The 16,728-nt window shown below is 43.5% G+C and overlaps 1 protein-coding gene across 1 annotated transcript in view; it reads left to right on the forward strand.

Moving 5' to 3' along the window:
- Positions 1-16,728, forward strand: part of TWF2 (twinfilin actin binding protein 2) — a 77,239-nt gene that overhangs the window by 53,231 nt on the left and 7,280 nt on the right. Inside the window, exons 4-5 of the mRNA XM_084839710.1 lie at positions 1,394-1,489; positions 3,757-3,861. Coding sequence (XP_084695836.1) covers positions 1,394-1,489; positions 3,757-3,861 — 201 coding nt within the window. The remainder of the gene's footprint in view (positions 1-1,393; positions 1,490-3,756; positions 3,862-16,728) is intronic.

The following is a 16,728-nucleotide window of genomic DNA, read 5'->3' on the forward strand; positions in this document are numbered from 1 at the left end:
ACCCATTAACTCCCATTCATTTACTGTCAATAGAAGGTATTCACTTGCTAGAAACCTCCAACACTATTCTCATGACATATGTATATCCATGATAACTTTTTGAAAATGGTCACTGTTGTCCCCGGGGAATCTTGGGAATTATAGTTTTATGAAGGGTGCTGAAGTATCTGTGTTAACCCTTAACAGAACTCCTTAAAAGGTTGCCAGTTAAAGTGGAGATAGGGCAGACATTACTCCAAAGTGTTTTTTGCATATCTGGATCTGTAATGGAATGTAACACCTATGTTGGCTAGAATATACAGTTCTGAGACGGGGGACAGCTTCCGGAATTCTAACTGTGGGTAGTTGAAGCAAACATATTAGACCTATTTTAAAACTGCCATCTAGTTTCTGCACGCAGTTCAAAGTGACGGTGTTGATCTTTAAAACTCTAAATCAACAGGGCCCAGGGTACCTGCCTGGTCCTGTATCTTGAGATCTTCCTTGCTGACCCTCCTCTGATACTTCTGTGATCTACAGTGCAGTGGATGGTTACTCTGTCTGAGGCAGGGCCTTTTCCACAGCAGCACTGTGTCTGCCGGAATGCTCTGCTGGTTTTCTTCTCTCTTGCTTAACAAATGAGTTATTAATTTGCTTCTATTTAGCTTATGGCATTTTGCTTTATTCATCATTTTTAAAATGCACTTGAATTTTAAATTTGTGAACATCCTTTAAGATTCTTTTTTTAGTTTGGAAGGTAAGATATAAAAATTTTAAAAGAATACTCAATTTAAAATGTGTCTCTTCCATTTTCTGTCCTCATTCACAACATTCATCCATGGCCACAAAAGGTGTGAGAGAGGTTCAAAGTTGCTTTTAGTGTCCTGCATGAAAATAGTCTCAATAAATGGATTTATATCTGAACTTGAATACTTCACCCATTTATTTTTTAAAAAATGAAACTTTCTGCCATGAAGATGGGATTGTAGTTGCGATCGTAGTAACAGGAATCGTAGTTGCGAGGAATCTCACAACTTCTGATGTAGAATCTCTTGATTCTACATCCTCCAGGGAATTAATGCTGTTTGAATGGACTCAGTGCATAATTGTTTGTACTGGCAGTCCAATAGTTTTTATACTTCCATGCCTATGTGGCTGACTTTGTAGTCTGTTTGAATGTATTTTAGAATAGTAGTTTGAAGACCATTACCTTCTGAAAATAATGGCAAGGGAATCTCTCTCTGGGTAAGGAAGGTTCTTCCTGATGGGCTTCAGGACCACAAATAATCCTGCAATTATCTTTTGGCCACTGTGATATGGCCATAGGGTTGGTGACGGCTATGAATCTTTGCATAGCCATGGAAAGGCTTGTCTTTGTCTCTGATGGTCCTTTCATCTCTTTCTGTATGACCAGGTTAGACTGAAGATGCTCTACGCAGCAACTAGAGCAACAGTGAAGAAGGAGTTTGGAGGAGGACATGTCAAGGATGAGCTCTTTGGAACAGTTAAGGTATGGCAATTTGGCATGTAGAACAAGACCATAAGAAATGCCAGTCCTTAGGAAAAGAGCTGTATCCGTTGGTGTGTTATACAGTGTTACTCGGAAACTCACATTGAGAAGTCAGACTGTGATTCGCCACTCCCTTTGAGTAGTTTTCATTTCTCTAAGATTTGAAGAAAATTATCTGTGTAGACAATTATGCCTGCCCTCCAACGGTAAATTTGCCCATCATTCTCCCACTTGAAGATGGGCACAGATTCATTCAGATTCACCTGCCTTGCAATGTCTTCTTTATTTGGAACTCCATGGGATGGGATGAGATGGGATGGGATGGGATGGGGGTGTAGGATGGCTAGAGGAGGTTCCAGAAATGCTTGTGGCTTGTGTGTGTTCTCCCAGTGAGAGAGCTGAGGCTGTGTACAGTGTGGCCTGTTTATACAGCATGGACAGAGGTGACAGTTGCAGCCTGTGAACTGTGAGCGTGACAGTTTTTCTCCTGCCTGATTTTATCCTGTTTTTCCTGAGTAAACCTTTTTGTTAACAGTGCTTGACTCAGAGGGCATCTGATCAGAAGGGTACAAAGAGGGTATGATTTGGCTCAGGTTGGTGGGAGTCAGGGTCTGGGGCCTGTGGATTTCATTAATGCCCCCTTCATAATTTGAGCACTCCTATGTAATATATCAAAAAGAAATGGGAGTTGTAAAGGCATCACATCAGAATCAAGTCCCTCTGTTTGGGTGTCAACCAGGGCATTCCTAGCTGTAAATATGTGTAGAATAGTAGCAACATACCCTGGATTGTGCAGCAATATGAAACTTGGTTAGCTTAAGTGCATTTTTCACGTTTATTTATTCATTCATTCATTCATTCATCCATTCATTTCATTTCTATACCACCTGATAGCCGAAGCTCTCTGGGCGGTTCACAGTAATTAAAATCTCAAGGTACAGCATAAAACAATATAAAATATAAAAGCTTAAATCTGCAATATAGAAGTACAACCAGAATAAAACCTAGGAGCGATGCAGAGCTAAGAGACTAGAACACTAAAATGCTGGGAAATAAAAAGGTCTTCATGCAGTAGCAAACCCTAGTTTGCCAACAAGGATTTCCATGGTCCTGCGTTTTTCATGGAAAGAGCCATAAGGTGGCAGCATTGCTCATCAAATGGGGCCACGCTATGTTGTGGAATAAATCTTGTGTTTCTAACCATCACTCTGCAACTTTCTACCGTTATATGTGACTGTGAAATCTTCAAGGTGCATCTGTTCTTGGCCAAAGAATCTGCTACTGAGCCCAGGATCAGCCAACATTGTCAAGTTCTTCTTAGTGGCGGCATTTCACTTCTCAAAGAAAAAGTACTGCTTTTCAATGCATGTGACATGGAAACCCCTGAGTTGGTCCTATGCAGCCTCATAACCAGCTTTAGCATTGGCTGGTCTCTGTGCCTCCTGAAGCAGAGCAGCACTTCTCAAGTGCACAGAGCCAACACCTGCAGTCCTTTATGGGTGGAGGAGTCACTGTAATTCGCTTATTTCAAGGCATAGGCTTCCGATCTGATTTGGGGCTGCAGGTTTCAGCCAGGGATGTCATCTGCCCTAGCTATAAGAAGAGGATTGCTAGCATCTACTGGGACGTTCAGCTGATTATACATAGAGGTACCACTGGCTTTCTAACTACTGTGTGTGTGTCTCCTGACACAGGCTTGGCACTAGAACAAGGGTGCACAGTGCCAGTTGGTGCAAACTTACCATTATTTTTAAGCTAACCATTATTTAATGAGAGCTGCACTTACATGACATGCAGGCCATATGTTGTGTAGGGTTGCCACCCCACACCCCTTCCTTACAGTCCTGCTGGACAGTTCTGCTTGGATGCAGTAGAAAACAGCAGAGACGTTAAAACTAAAGCTTATTGTTTCACCTCATGGTTTCCCGAATGGAAAAGGACTGACTCAGAAGGGTAGTTGTTTGACTGTGGCAGAGTCCATATTCACTTTCATCCACCCGGGAGCCTGAGAACCAGCAGGACTTGTGCTCTGGGAATCAAAGCAGCCCCAGTCTGGAACAAGTTGCCATGGCTGTTGGTCACCTGGGCGGGAAGGTAGGTAGGCAGGCAGGCAGGCAGGTTGTGCCAGAGTGAGAAGATGCTTAGCGAATTAATTGAATTGCTATCCTGCCTTTTCTTCCATCATGGAATGCAAGGTGCCATTCGCCTCTGTTGTACCTTGAAACAGACCTAGGGTTGCTACATCTGCTCCTCTTGTTTGGCTGCAGGAAGACATCTCGCTCGGCGGTTACCAGAAGCACGTGTCCTCCTCCTCGGCCCCAGCTCCTTTGACGGCAGCTGAACGAGAGCTTCAGCAGATCCGCATCAATGAGGTGAGAAGGCAGGAGGGTGTGATGCTTATCCAGCACGATCTCCCAATGATTCTGCCCCACGTGCAGTTCTCCCTGTGGCACTATTTATGCCTCACAGTGTGATTTCAAGCGTGTGCATCCCATTCAATTGGGATATGGCCTTGCTGCTGGGGGCAGGAGGGGCAGCCATGACCGTGTTGCCCCCTTCCCACCGTCCTTTTGGAAAACATTAAAGTAACTGTGCACTTCTCCAGGGAAAGGGGAAATGCACAGCATTGGGTGGAAACTCAGGGTTGGGCTTCTGGAGCATCAAACAATGATGGGGTACATTGACTGGCTCTTTCTTCTTGTTTTGGGGGGGGGTCTGTTTCCTCCTTGCTATGCCTACTTCCTCACAGCTTTTCCTTACCTATTTCACTGCCTGCTGTTGCCTTTCCTAAGTTGACTACTTGGCCAGTTCCAGAGAAGAGCTGTGTGGGGAAATGTATCTGTGCTCCTTGCTGTCATTCCTGGCACAGGTGCTATCCAATAGGTGCTTTGTGACAGTGGCACACCAATCACATCCCCACTGATTGTGCTAGCTATGGGCAGAATCACAATATGGAATATTGCTCTTTGAGGGACAGAGAAATACGATGTTCCCACAAAAGTAGTAATTTAAGGGACAGTATTTGATCTTTCAGCAACAAAGAAGTGACAATGGCACTTGCACACATGCGCGCGCGCGCACACACACACACACACACACAGTGATTTTCTGTCCTTACGCATGCAAAATAATGTTTGTGAGTTGGTGAATGGACTCTGGGAGGTATTACTGCCTGCCTGGCTACTCCACTGAGCAGTCTTCCAAGACTATAGGCAGGCACCTCTTCACATAGTTATGATGTGGTCATCCCTCTCCTGTGGGATAGCCACACATAAGCAGTGAGAAAAGAGCATTAGAAGGTGTGTTCTAATCCTGTAAGAAGACTTAAGGTAGTGGTTCCCCATCTTGGATCCACAGATGATATTGGACTACAACTCCCATCTTCCCTGATCCCAAAGGCCATGCTGGCTGGAGATGGTGGGTGTTGTAGACCCAAGGTTGAAAACCACTGCCTTAAAGCAATCACACAAGTTATCAGTTGGGACTTAGGGGAACGATCCGGCCTGGGAATAGTGAGTTGAACCAGATGGTCTTTCAGTTGTATGAACTTTGAATCAAAAACTACCCAATGTAACATGACAGCATAACAGTTTATACGGATATAAAGATATATATGGGGAGCCAACTTGGTGCCCTCAAGATGGTTTGGAGTATAACTCCCATGAGCCCTAGCCCACATCACCAATTGTCAGGGACTATGGGAGTTGTAGTCCAAAACAACTGGAAGGCATCAGGTTGCCTACCCCCTCCTTCCGCCTTATACCATTGTTCCAGTAATGTATAATAATAGAATCCCCACTCAGAATTCTTCTTTGCCGTTTCCCATTTCGCCCCTTGCTCCTTTAATATAAGGTGTATCTGAACAATTTTTAACCTGCCAGGATATCAGCTTTAGGGTTTGCATCTCCCCATTGCAGGTGACAGTCAAATCAAATGGTGATTTAGCAACTAATGTGTGGCAGCCAGCTTTCTCATTTGTGATCGTGTATGCCTTAGGGATGTTATCATCTCTGGCAGAAGAATCCTGAAAACAGGCAGAAAGAAATTGCTCTCAGACATTCCCAAAATGAGCTTATAACTGTGAAAAGCACTTTCCAGGAGAGTTGGTGGAAGAGGGTGGGGAACAGTCAGGAGCTCCCCTGCTGCAAGTGATGGGTATAGACTGAGGTGGCTCCCACAGTGGTAAGCTGGAGGAATGGATGGGAAATATTGGAAGCAATCACGACTGTGTCCCATCAGGGAGAGTGTTGGACAGCTCTAGGGAGGAGGGTTGGATGGATGATTTTTTTTAAAGCATCTGCCTGTTAAAGGCAGAGAATGGGAGTGATTGGGATTGTATGATTTAAGGAAAGGCTTGACAGAGTCAAGAGAGAGGGTGTGTGCAGGGATTACCTCAAAACAGAATCTCTCCATGTCTGCTGGATTTCACTGCAGTTGCCGCCATCTTAGATTTCTGCTAATATGTACATTTTGATCATTTTTCATAAGTATACCTCTTTGCTTAGCATCACTGATCAGGGAAAGCAAGAGAGGCATCACATTTTCTTGTGTTTTACTGAAAAACCTGAAAAGAAGTTACGGTTCTGGGTGTGCTACGTTGACTGGGGCGCAACTGGAAGTGGATTTAAGCACTGAAAATGAGGCGGGATATCTTCCACCTCCCTGAACTGAATTTCCCAAACGTTCCCTTAATTTGGTTGTTTGCCACACATTGGATCTGCAACATCTGTAGCAACCCCACATAGCAGAACTGGTGTGAGTGGGGTGTTACTCACTAAAAATTATACTAGTTTGGAGGTCAGCTTTGGCTCCTTCTACTTAAAAAAAAAAAAAAAAAGTGTATTGTGTATTTTAGGCATCAGGCCTAGAAATGTCCCTTTGTCATATTTTCTGTTAATCAGAATATCTTGAGCTACGTGCGTACCAAAGTTCAGCTTCTCTGTATGTTCGAGGAAATGCCCTAAATATTGACAGTGAGCACGAACCAAGCGTCTTTATGTAGAGATGATGGGATGATGATGACCAACACCACATAATCTAGGTTTTCTACTTTTAAAAAGGCATCTCAGCTCAGTAGTTCTATCCTTCCCCACCCCATGTGTTGGATCTAGATTTAAGCTAGATCAACTGTACTGGTGGAAGTGGACTTCTCTGCCCCCTTCTTCCCAGGGCTGCCCCTCCAAGCACCCTGAAAATGCTACATAGAGACCCCGCTGGGGCAAGCTATAGCATAGGGGAGCAAGGATCCCCCAAAATCAGGTGGAGGGGCCTTCTGCAAGCACAGCCCTTCTTGCAGAAGGTCCCTTCCTCTTGCTGAAGGCAGATCCAAGTTCCAATCCCTTGTCTCCATATTTTTTTTATCAGACCTGTGTATATAAGATGCAGCCCTGTAGCCTATTTCCACCTCACCTACTTCTCTTCCGCAGTGCAATGAAACAATGCCAGTCCAGTTATCATCTCTCATTCTGTACCCTTCCCTAAATGTGTATATCCATGCTTCTGATGACAGGCACCCAGCTTTGTGACAGAGCTGCCTCTTCCCCGTGCCCTTGCTGCCCCCTCCCCCTGCCTTGGTACGGCTGAGCAGTTGTGACAGGCAGTGAAGAGAGTCCTTCTCTGTGCGCTGCTCCTTTGCTGGGTCGGTGTGCATGTGATCCAGCGTCAGTGTGGCAGGCGAGACGGCAGTTCTGTTTTGGAGGCAGCGCAGAGAATTGATCATCGCCCATGAAAGCCTAAATAGCCAGCTCAGCGTCGGCATCTCTCTCTCCCCCACCTCTCTTTTTCCCTGTTCAGTTTGACAATACAGCCAAAGTACTTGGTGTCCCATGACCAGAATTTGTCCAGGATACTCCTGGTTGGGTGTCATAATGCACAACTAGAAGTACAGGAAGTGACCCAGGGCAGGCAGATACAGTCTCTCCATTCCTTTGCCTGGGGACACTCCCCGGAAGAAGACATAGGGAGCTGCTTTGGAGGGAGTCAGGGCAGTGGTCCATTTAGCCAAGCGCTTGCTGTCAGTTCCTTCCCAGGATGTTGGGCTGGGGTCACTGCTGACCCTGAGTTTCTGAGAGAGATTGAACCTGGGACCTTATGCGTTGAGCTATATCGCACTCTCCCATTTGGAAAGCCATTCATGCCGATTGCACAGCTGTAGGGATCAGTTTAGCCGGAAGTGCCGTGCAGGTCTGGACTATGGGGATCAGACGTTCCAAACCCGCCTTTTCAGTCTCCTCGAGTTTGGAAGTGTTGCTAGGAAGCATAGGGATAATACCTTTACGGCCATTCTTCTCCCATTCCATTCTTTCCCCTTTCCAGCATTGCTGTTTGCCTTATTTCATCCTTCCCCAACCTGGCGCCCTCCAGTTGTGTTGGATGGCAACCCCACAGTTCACAGCCAACATGGGAGATGCCGTCCAACACATCTGGAGAGGCCCAGGTTGCGGAAGGCTGCTCTATTTGGACTCTTTGCACCCTTGTTCAGTGGCAGACCTCACCACTAGAATGCATTCAGATGTCATTCTGTTGTGACACCTTCCACTCAGGAAGGGCAGTTCACAACAACCATGCAGCTTGCTCTGGAAAGGATTTTTAGTTCCAAGCGTCAGTCCCCCGTTACTACTTCACATACTGCAGAAGACCGTATCTTTGAGCATGTACAGAGTGTGCTTTCCTTCATCACTGTGTAATCGCAGGGTTCCACCCTTCAAAAGCAGCCTAGAAATAATGATTGATGGATTGATTGAGTCCTCTCCAACACAAGCTTGGGCATCGGGAGGCTAAAAGTTTCATGGTCAGAAAACATGGCTTCAGGCAGGCTTGAGCCTACTCTCCTCTCATTCTATAAATCAAACCACTTGATTGTCTTACTACAAGGCTTGTTTTAGTTTTGTTTGATTTAAGCTGCTTTTTGCCTATGTCTTGCAGGGTAAGACAGCCCAGGTAAGTCCTTTCTGTGGCTTGCTTTCTATTGTTTTTTGCTTTCCTCTTTCCTTGAGTGAAGTGTGAGGACTGAACTAGGCCATGCCAACAGGAAATGTTTTCTGGGAGGCTGGCTTTCCACATATAACAGGAACAGCACTTCTGAATTTCCCGAGCCGCTTCTTGCCCCTGGCCCCTTGGTGTAGAATTCTGAAGATAAAAAACCTGAAATATTTATTTGTACTGCTAGCTTTGTTATAGCACCAAATAATAATGACGCACGCACGCACGCACAGGCTTAATTGAGCATAGTTGGGAAACCTTCATTTCCCAAGTGCTAACCTCATGTCATTGCATTTAAAGTGTATAGGGTCTGTCCCCGTCATTCTGGCTTTACTAAGCCTTTTAAAGCTTAAGGGCGCAATTGTATGCATGCGTAGACAGAAAAAAAAGTCCTACAACTCTCAGCGCTCTTCAGCCAGCCATGCTGGCTGGATAATCGTGGGAGTTGTAGGACTTTTTTCTGTCTAAACATTCCTAGGATTGTGGCTTAAATTGCCTTTTTTTCTCCCTCTACCTCAGTTGGACATGCCATTGGGATGCCTACTGGGAATGCTAGATTGCCCAGGCAGAATTTCTTGAACTTTACAATTTGGTAAAGGGAACACTAGCAGATCATAATGATAAGCTTCTGTCAGCCTTGACCTATATGTTTGCCGGAGGCAAACTGCTGGCGATAACACTTACGGACCAATTGTAAGAATGGGCCGTTATTGGCCATTGGGGAAGCTTTCATGCTTAATCCACGAGTTTAATAATCAAGCTGTGGATTTCTGCAGGAGAACTGTAGGGCACTGTTTCTTTTAAGGGTGGGGGTGGGGGGAGTAATCAGAGGATTTGTTTTCTGTACCTAACGCATGTGTGCCTGTTTGTGCAGTGCTTCAGTGTGCTTTCACCCCAAAGAGAGGTCACTGATTTCTTGGCGTGTTGCTTTTTTGTCTCATACGACTTCACAGGACAGAGTTTAGGTGGCGCATTAGGAATGGCCTGAGTTTCCTTTCCCTGCATTTAGGCTGAATGCTGTCAAACTAGTTCCTTTTAATATTTTGTATGTTAACACTAGTGTGTTTCTGTTAACAGTTTTGTAATGTCCTTGCTATGTCATATCAGTATATAAAAGAAGCTGTATAAGTAGCATAGAAAACTCAGGATGATTAACAGCGCAAACCTATGCATATCTACTCAGGAGTAAATACCATTGGTCCACTGGGCTTCCTCCCAGGTGAAGATACATAGGATTGCAGGCTAAATATCCATGGCTTCCGGGGCAGCAAAATGACATGGTCAGCTGGTGTTCGTGGCGTTCTCATATGAGATCATTTTGACTTGGGCGTGACTGCTATGCTCTGACTGTGTGAAATACCAGAAGGACAAATCTTTTGGCACTCCTGTTTTTGAAATTCAACGGATGTTAAAGGTTCTGTTCCTTTTTCTGCATCACTTTTAAATATAATCTAAATAGCAAAGGTTTATAAATAGTTGGTTCATTGTAAGTTAGAAGTGCCCTTCACCTAGGATAAGATTGCATTTGGTAAAATGCTCCATAGAGGAAGCTGTGAAGTCTTCACAGCATAATTCTCCACAAAGAATATGAAAACAGTGTATTTTTTAAAAAAACATTTCAGTGGCTCCTGTATGTTCATATGCATTAGATTAGTGCCATATGTGAGTTGGATCAGAAAGTTTTCAAATGTGACATGCACTGAAATGCTCTACTGAACATAATTAATTGTTTGGGAATTCTGACAAAATCATAGCCAATCAAAATTGTAAATTTGGAGAGACATAGAAATATAAATGGGAACTTCAATGAGTATATTAAGTCAAGGTATTTGCAGTGTGGTAGGCAGGACTGGACAGTGTCTCTGAAATGGCTGTCATTTGTATGAGTTCAGAAACAGCCTTGGGAGCTAGAATGGGTATGAAGACTTCAAATCCACTACTTTCCCAGTGTAAAGGTGAAAAATAGTATGTACCTTGCTCTGTGGACTGGGAACGAGTGGGCTGTGGATTTAAATAATCTGAATGTTACTCTACTGCAAGGATCCAAGATTTAAAGGTACTTCAATCATGTTTTGGGGGAGTATTTAGTGCTAATACGTGCCATAAAGATTACTCTGAAGGTGGATGTTTACTAGTAGAGAAACTGTGGATATCGTATTTGGCTGTGTTCCAAGCTTAGACTTAAGCCTTGGGAATGTCCTGACGTTAAGCATAGAGTTTTTGCAGCATCACGCATTAAACTCTTCCCTCTTGCTGTTGTTTCTTGTTACAAAATGTTCAAATACTCTTGCTTCTCTGTCAACATTCTTTAGCATGTTTGAAACCTGCGTAGCTCAAGCTCGTAGTTTAGCTCAAATTTAATGTGAGTGACTTCCTCATAGAGAACTGAACTTCCTCTTTCCGTCAAAAAGTTTTTGTTGTGACATTTGTCTTCAGAGAGAGAGCACGGTTGGGAAATTGCAGCTTAGCATTTCCTTTTCAGTGACTAAGGGCTCAATCCCATGCATGTTTAGACAGAAAAAATTCCTACAACTCCCCTAGCATTCCCCAGCCAGCCATCTTAAATGGTTGGAAGCTCTAGGCCTCAAGCCAGCCTCCTGACCACCTTTTTGCCGACATGGAGGTGAAATCATACATGCGGTGAAAGTGGCATTTGTGTCAACAGAGCTTGCAGGCAGGTGGTGGGGATTGAAGCCCTGACCCATGGTCCATGACTGCCTTCAGGAAGACTGGCTGCTGATCTGAGTCTTGATATCATGAAAGATCTTGTTGTTCTGACTGGATACCCTGTCCCTTGAAGCAAACAGACCTCTGCATTCCCCTGCAGAGGCTGTGACTGACAAGTGGCTCTGATTCCGAGAGCATGGTGGATTGGTTTATGCTATTTAAGTTCAGTTGCAAAATGCCAGTCCACTGTTTTAGATCGAACTCTGGCCCACTTCACGTATTGTACATAAAATGTGCTGCCCACAACTTCTCTGCAAGTCTGAAAACGTGGTAAACATGACCTTGGGAGCCTCCACCAGTTGCAGCTCATAGGGGCATATGTATTGCATGGCTGCAGACTTACAAGTAACCTTTAGCTGTTACAGGAAACAAGATCTTCTCCCTGCCCCTCTTTTGAATGAATCTAGGCCTGCCTTCCCCAACCTGGTGCCCTCTAGATGTGTTGGACTGCAACACCCAGCATCCCCCAGCCAACTACATAGGGGGTATTTTGCAGGCCAACACATCTGGAGGGCACCCGGTTGGGGAAGACTGATCTAGGTGTCCCTTCCTCCATTTTTCTGCCTTTAAGCAAATAATAAACTGTGCAAAACAAAGACTGAGGCTGCGGTCTTATGCACACTTAACCAAAGTGTAAGCCCCATTGAACACAGCGGGGCCTACTTCTGCATAAGCAGGTATAGGATTGTGCAGTAAAGTTTACACATGAAGTGAACTCTTGCATAATTAGGGTGTTTGCATAATTAGGGTATTTGAATAATTAGGGTGTTTGCATAATTAGACTCCAGGCTCTACATATGTTTCAGAACCTTTTGTAATCATTTGACATATTTAACATTATATGCCTTATTACTTGTGTTCCTTCATTAGTAAGGGACATCCCTTATTTTAGGAATTTGTCTTTCCTCTGAGCGTCCAGTCCCTTGAATTCTGGATTTCTTAAAAAATACATCATTCTGTAGAAGGTATTTTGTAGATCACAAGTCTTAAACACAGGCTTTCCTCTAGGTCAGTTTTTTAAAAGGGTATGCGATGCTTTCTGTGCAGACTACCCCGTAGTTTAGCACAGGCGTGGGCAACATGTGGCCCTCACTCCCCCTCAGCATGGGCCTCACCACCCTGCTGGATGCAAGACGACCCAGAAACATGGTGTCTGTAGCTGCCACGGAGTGCCGAAAGGATCAATTTTAGCTTGTTTGCTAAGTTTAGCTTGTTTGCACTACATTTAGATTGCAAGAAAGCTAAATTTGACCCTTTGTGTGTTCTGTAGCAGCTACAGATGCCATTCTCCCCTTAAATAATAATAATTTAAAAATTGGGTCAACCTGCAGACTGTGGCCCGGGGCAGGGGGGCAGAGGGGAAATGGTACCTGGACCTCCCAAAGTCGCCCACCCATGGCTTTTCATGTTGTAATTGGCTTGATTTTTGTATTTAATCTTGTTTGGTAAACTACCCTAGAAGCATTGCTGAAGAGCAGTATATAAACTTTTGGAAAGGAAATAAATAATTGCCGTGCAGGGCTTGGCTGTTACTGAGGGATGCTTCATTCCTTATGAACTTTGTGAGATGGTTTGCTGAAGTGCAACCATGAACAAAATCTTGATGTCAAAAGCATCTTGGGGGTATAGTGACAGTCAAGCACAGCCTGAGAGAATTCTGGATGCCTCTATTACTTGGACTGTCCTCATCCCTCAGTTACAGTGGCTGCATTCGGGCAATCATAAACCAAGATACGAATGAGCCATTTGCTTGTGTATGTAGCCCCTTTGTTCCTTCCTTTGCAGCATGTCTGGATGCAGTACAAAAGCCTTCAATTAACCATAGTTTCCTATTTTGCTCGAACTGGGAAACTATGGTTACCAGCTTGGGAACAAGCCAGGATCTTAAACCAAGTTCAAACTGTCACTTAGAATCCTACCTTGTTCTGAACCTGATAGCCATAATTTTCCAATTCAGAAGAAACTGGAAGCTGACTAATTGAAAACTTCCTGGTTTATCTTTGGTTCACTCAAAGTGGCTGTGTGCATGGGCAAAAGATTTGTTCATATCTCAGTTTATTAATCTGAGATACGATCATCCAAATGCAAACATTCTGTATTTTGCTTTCTGTTGTCTTCCTATTCCCTGGCTATTTCTGTTAGAAAAAGAATTGTGTGGCATTCTCTCTAGTATTTATGCAAATAGTACATCCTGCCCTTGTTCATGTGGATGTCCTCATGAACTCCAGTAGAAGGCCTGTGGTTAGTACATGAAGCTGTTTTACTGTCCGATGAGAAACTGTCGTGGTTTGCTAAAACCTTTAGATATTTAAAGCCTTTCCTTGGTGTAGCCAAACACTTAGACCTATTTCTGTACTGTTGAACCCTTCCGGAAGAGTTTAGCACAAAGCTAACCTTGTTGCAATTTTTGTTTTGCATGTGCTTCAAGGATCTGCATTCCATGGCCTCCAGCAGTGAGATGGTAGGCCCTCCTCCTCCTTCTCAAAGTCTATAGCATGTTACGTCCTTTTTGCACTCAGTACAAGGCAAAAAAACTACACCCAAAAATCTTTGCCCACAACTGGGCACTCGGTGACATACACTTGGTCCCATTGAAACAGGCACGTGGAAGGGACTGTGGTACTGAAGCCACAGCCTTCAAGACCAGCTAGGATTTGAAAAGCTGAATGTTTATCAAAGGGGTAGAAGCCATTACAGAAATGTGAGCCCAGAAGAAGCTGGCATCAGGACTACCTTAGTAAAATACCCATGCCATATCTGTGGGTGGTAGTCCTTTCAGCAATGTTTTGGGCCAGCCTTCCCCAACTGGGCACCCTCCAGACGCGTTCGACTACAACCCCCGTAATCCCCAGCTATCATGAGCCTGTTGGCTAGGGATGATAGGAGTTCTGTTTCAACACATCTGGAGAGTGCCCGGTTGGGGAAGGTTGTTTTAGACCAACTAGGGTGCTTCATGACCTTGTTGATTATTAGTCCAGCCCAGGATATGTGAACGCTTTTATTAACTCTCTTCTTTTCTTTGTTTTGTTTCTGTCACAATGTGACTCCATTTCCCTGCATCCTACATGGCAGATAGTAGTGGGCTGTTGCTGCTGCCCATCAGTGATTCAGTACCCTCACCTTGAGGAGGTAGGCTCTGTCGCCTGCATTTTGCTTACTGCTCCCTCTGGGGGATTCTTTCTCTTGATTGCCAATTTGGTCACATCCTTCTTGGTATTCTCTCAACCAAAGAAAAGAAACAACCACAACAAAAATTCCAACAAACCAGAGTTCAGTTTCTGTTATGCTAACCAAGTGAACGTGGGTACTATTTTCTAAACTGCCTTGAGAGAAATACAAAGGATAAGTTATCTAATGGGTGATGTGAATTTCTACTAGAAAAAACCTGATTCCCTGCCTTCCTTTTAGACTGAATTTGGTGGACTGGTGAATGGGTTGTTTGTTAGAATACTGCTCAATCAGGATGGACGTTAGAAACCTTCATTGACTGAAAGCAGTTTCTCTCCATTTTCCACAGCTTCTTCTCTAGAATTTTCCTTCTAACCAATAGTATAATAGCTTAAACACTACAGTGATAAATATGGCATGTAGAGATTACTTGTTGGACCAGTAGTATATTTAAAATGCTTACCACAGGAATTCAGAAATGTATAGTATCTCAACAAACATGATAGGGAGAATTTATTTTTGAACTTGATGAACATCAGGGAAATTCTTAGAATGCAGCTAAAGGATCTGGAAGCCTGTCACATTTTTTGTTCATGCTGATAAATGTCAGTTGGGAGCTGATACTTAATGCCATTGTATCATAAAGATTCATGTATTTGAGATTGGAGAAAGATTCCCTACACCGTGGGCCAGAGTTCAGCCCACTAAATTGCTGCATAATGTGTGAGTGAGACCATTCCTGGAGATTCTGGTCCAAGTTGATTTTTGTGTTGTCTTCTGGTTGCCATTTTAAATCCTTGTGATCCGCATTTGAACCGTGGGCCTGCTACAGACAAAACTTTGGCTTTCAAAGCATTTTCAAAGGATTGCAAGAAAGCACCTTGGTTTGGTTAGAAATCAGGGCCAAACTAGAAGTGAAGTTAAATGAGTGATTGCATTCAACGTGTCTATCTCCTCGCCCCACCCCCTATAAATAACAGTCATGAGAGCACCAAAATTGCAACCATGGCACATGAGGAGGAAGGATTAACCTTCTGTCACAGTCCCAATGAAAATGCCCCTACCCCAAAACTGTTGTTAATGCTGGAGGGACGCTTCTGTTGGCCAAATAGGGGGAATTATCAGGATTGTGGCAGGGACAAAGAGTTAAATTCCTCTCCCTACATGGTCCTGTTCTTTATTGCCCCAACCCCCCAGTGGTTGTTAGAAAAAGAAAAAAATAGCCACATTAAATGCAATCGCACATTTAATGTCAAATCTAGGTTTGGCATTGATCTTTAGTTGCTTGATATGCCTCCTGAGCTACATTTTATGGTGTGTTGAATCACTTCATAATGCTCTTTTGTGACAAGACTAAAATTTATTTTTTATTGGCAAGATCTATACTTCCTGTGCATATGCTGCTTAGGATTGGGCCAACACTCCCAGTGCTGAACTAGCAGCCACAATCACTGCTTCAGTTTCAGTTATTGTCAATCAATTTCACTGGATGACTCCTAGTATGAAGAGGGAGAAAAAATATTCTCTCTAGTCATCTTCTCCATGCCATACATATATTTCTAAATCTTTACCGTATCCCCCCGAGGGCAAAATCGTATGCATGTTTAGACAGAAAAAAGTCCTACAACTCCCAGCATTCCCCAGCCAACATGGCTGGCTAGGGGATACTGGGAGGTGTAGGACTTATTTCTGTCTAGCATGCATAGGATAGTCCCCTCAGGAGTCTTTGATGAGGGACTTTGTCAGAATGTATCTACCAGATCACCCTTATCCACATGCTTGTTGAAATTCTCAAAGAACTCCAAAAGGTTGGAGAGGTAGGGCTTCCCATTGCAGAAGCCATGCAGATTCTTCCTCAGTCAGACTTGTTCTTCTCTATGCTTAATAATTCTATATTTAATCAATAACAAAATATTATCACAATAATCTAGTATATTCCTACAAAAATGGAAATAATGTTTAAAATTGGACTTTATCATGAAAATTAGTACTCCAGTGAGATATAAATAAAATCTATTTTTCCACAAATTGTCTGGTAGTATTTCCTCTGTAGCTTATCTGTAATGAATAATACAATGTAATATATTTTACATAATATTGTTTTCAGATATTCCATTTCTCAGTCTTTCTAATTGTGTCAATCATATATTCTTTTATATACTAGCTCTTTATCCTGTTACTTAAATGTTTCAAACTATAACTAGATGGACCTAGGATTTGATGAACAATACAGAGAAGCAACACTTAATAGCTAATCAGGAATACTTCGGATGTCTGGAGTGCATAAAACCTAAGTGAAACTGAAATTACTTCTGATAACTAAAACAAGAAACAAAAATGCAAATTTTTCATACAGTGGAAAG

The sequence above is a fragment of the Heloderma suspectum genome, chromosome 2 (genome assembly GCF_057233095.1).
Source record: "Heloderma suspectum isolate Gila_16-S chromosome 2, 16-S_ref, whole genome shotgun sequence".
Classification (NCBI taxonomy): Eukaryota; Metazoa; Chordata; class Lepidosauria; order Squamata; family Helodermatidae; genus Heloderma; species Heloderma suspectum.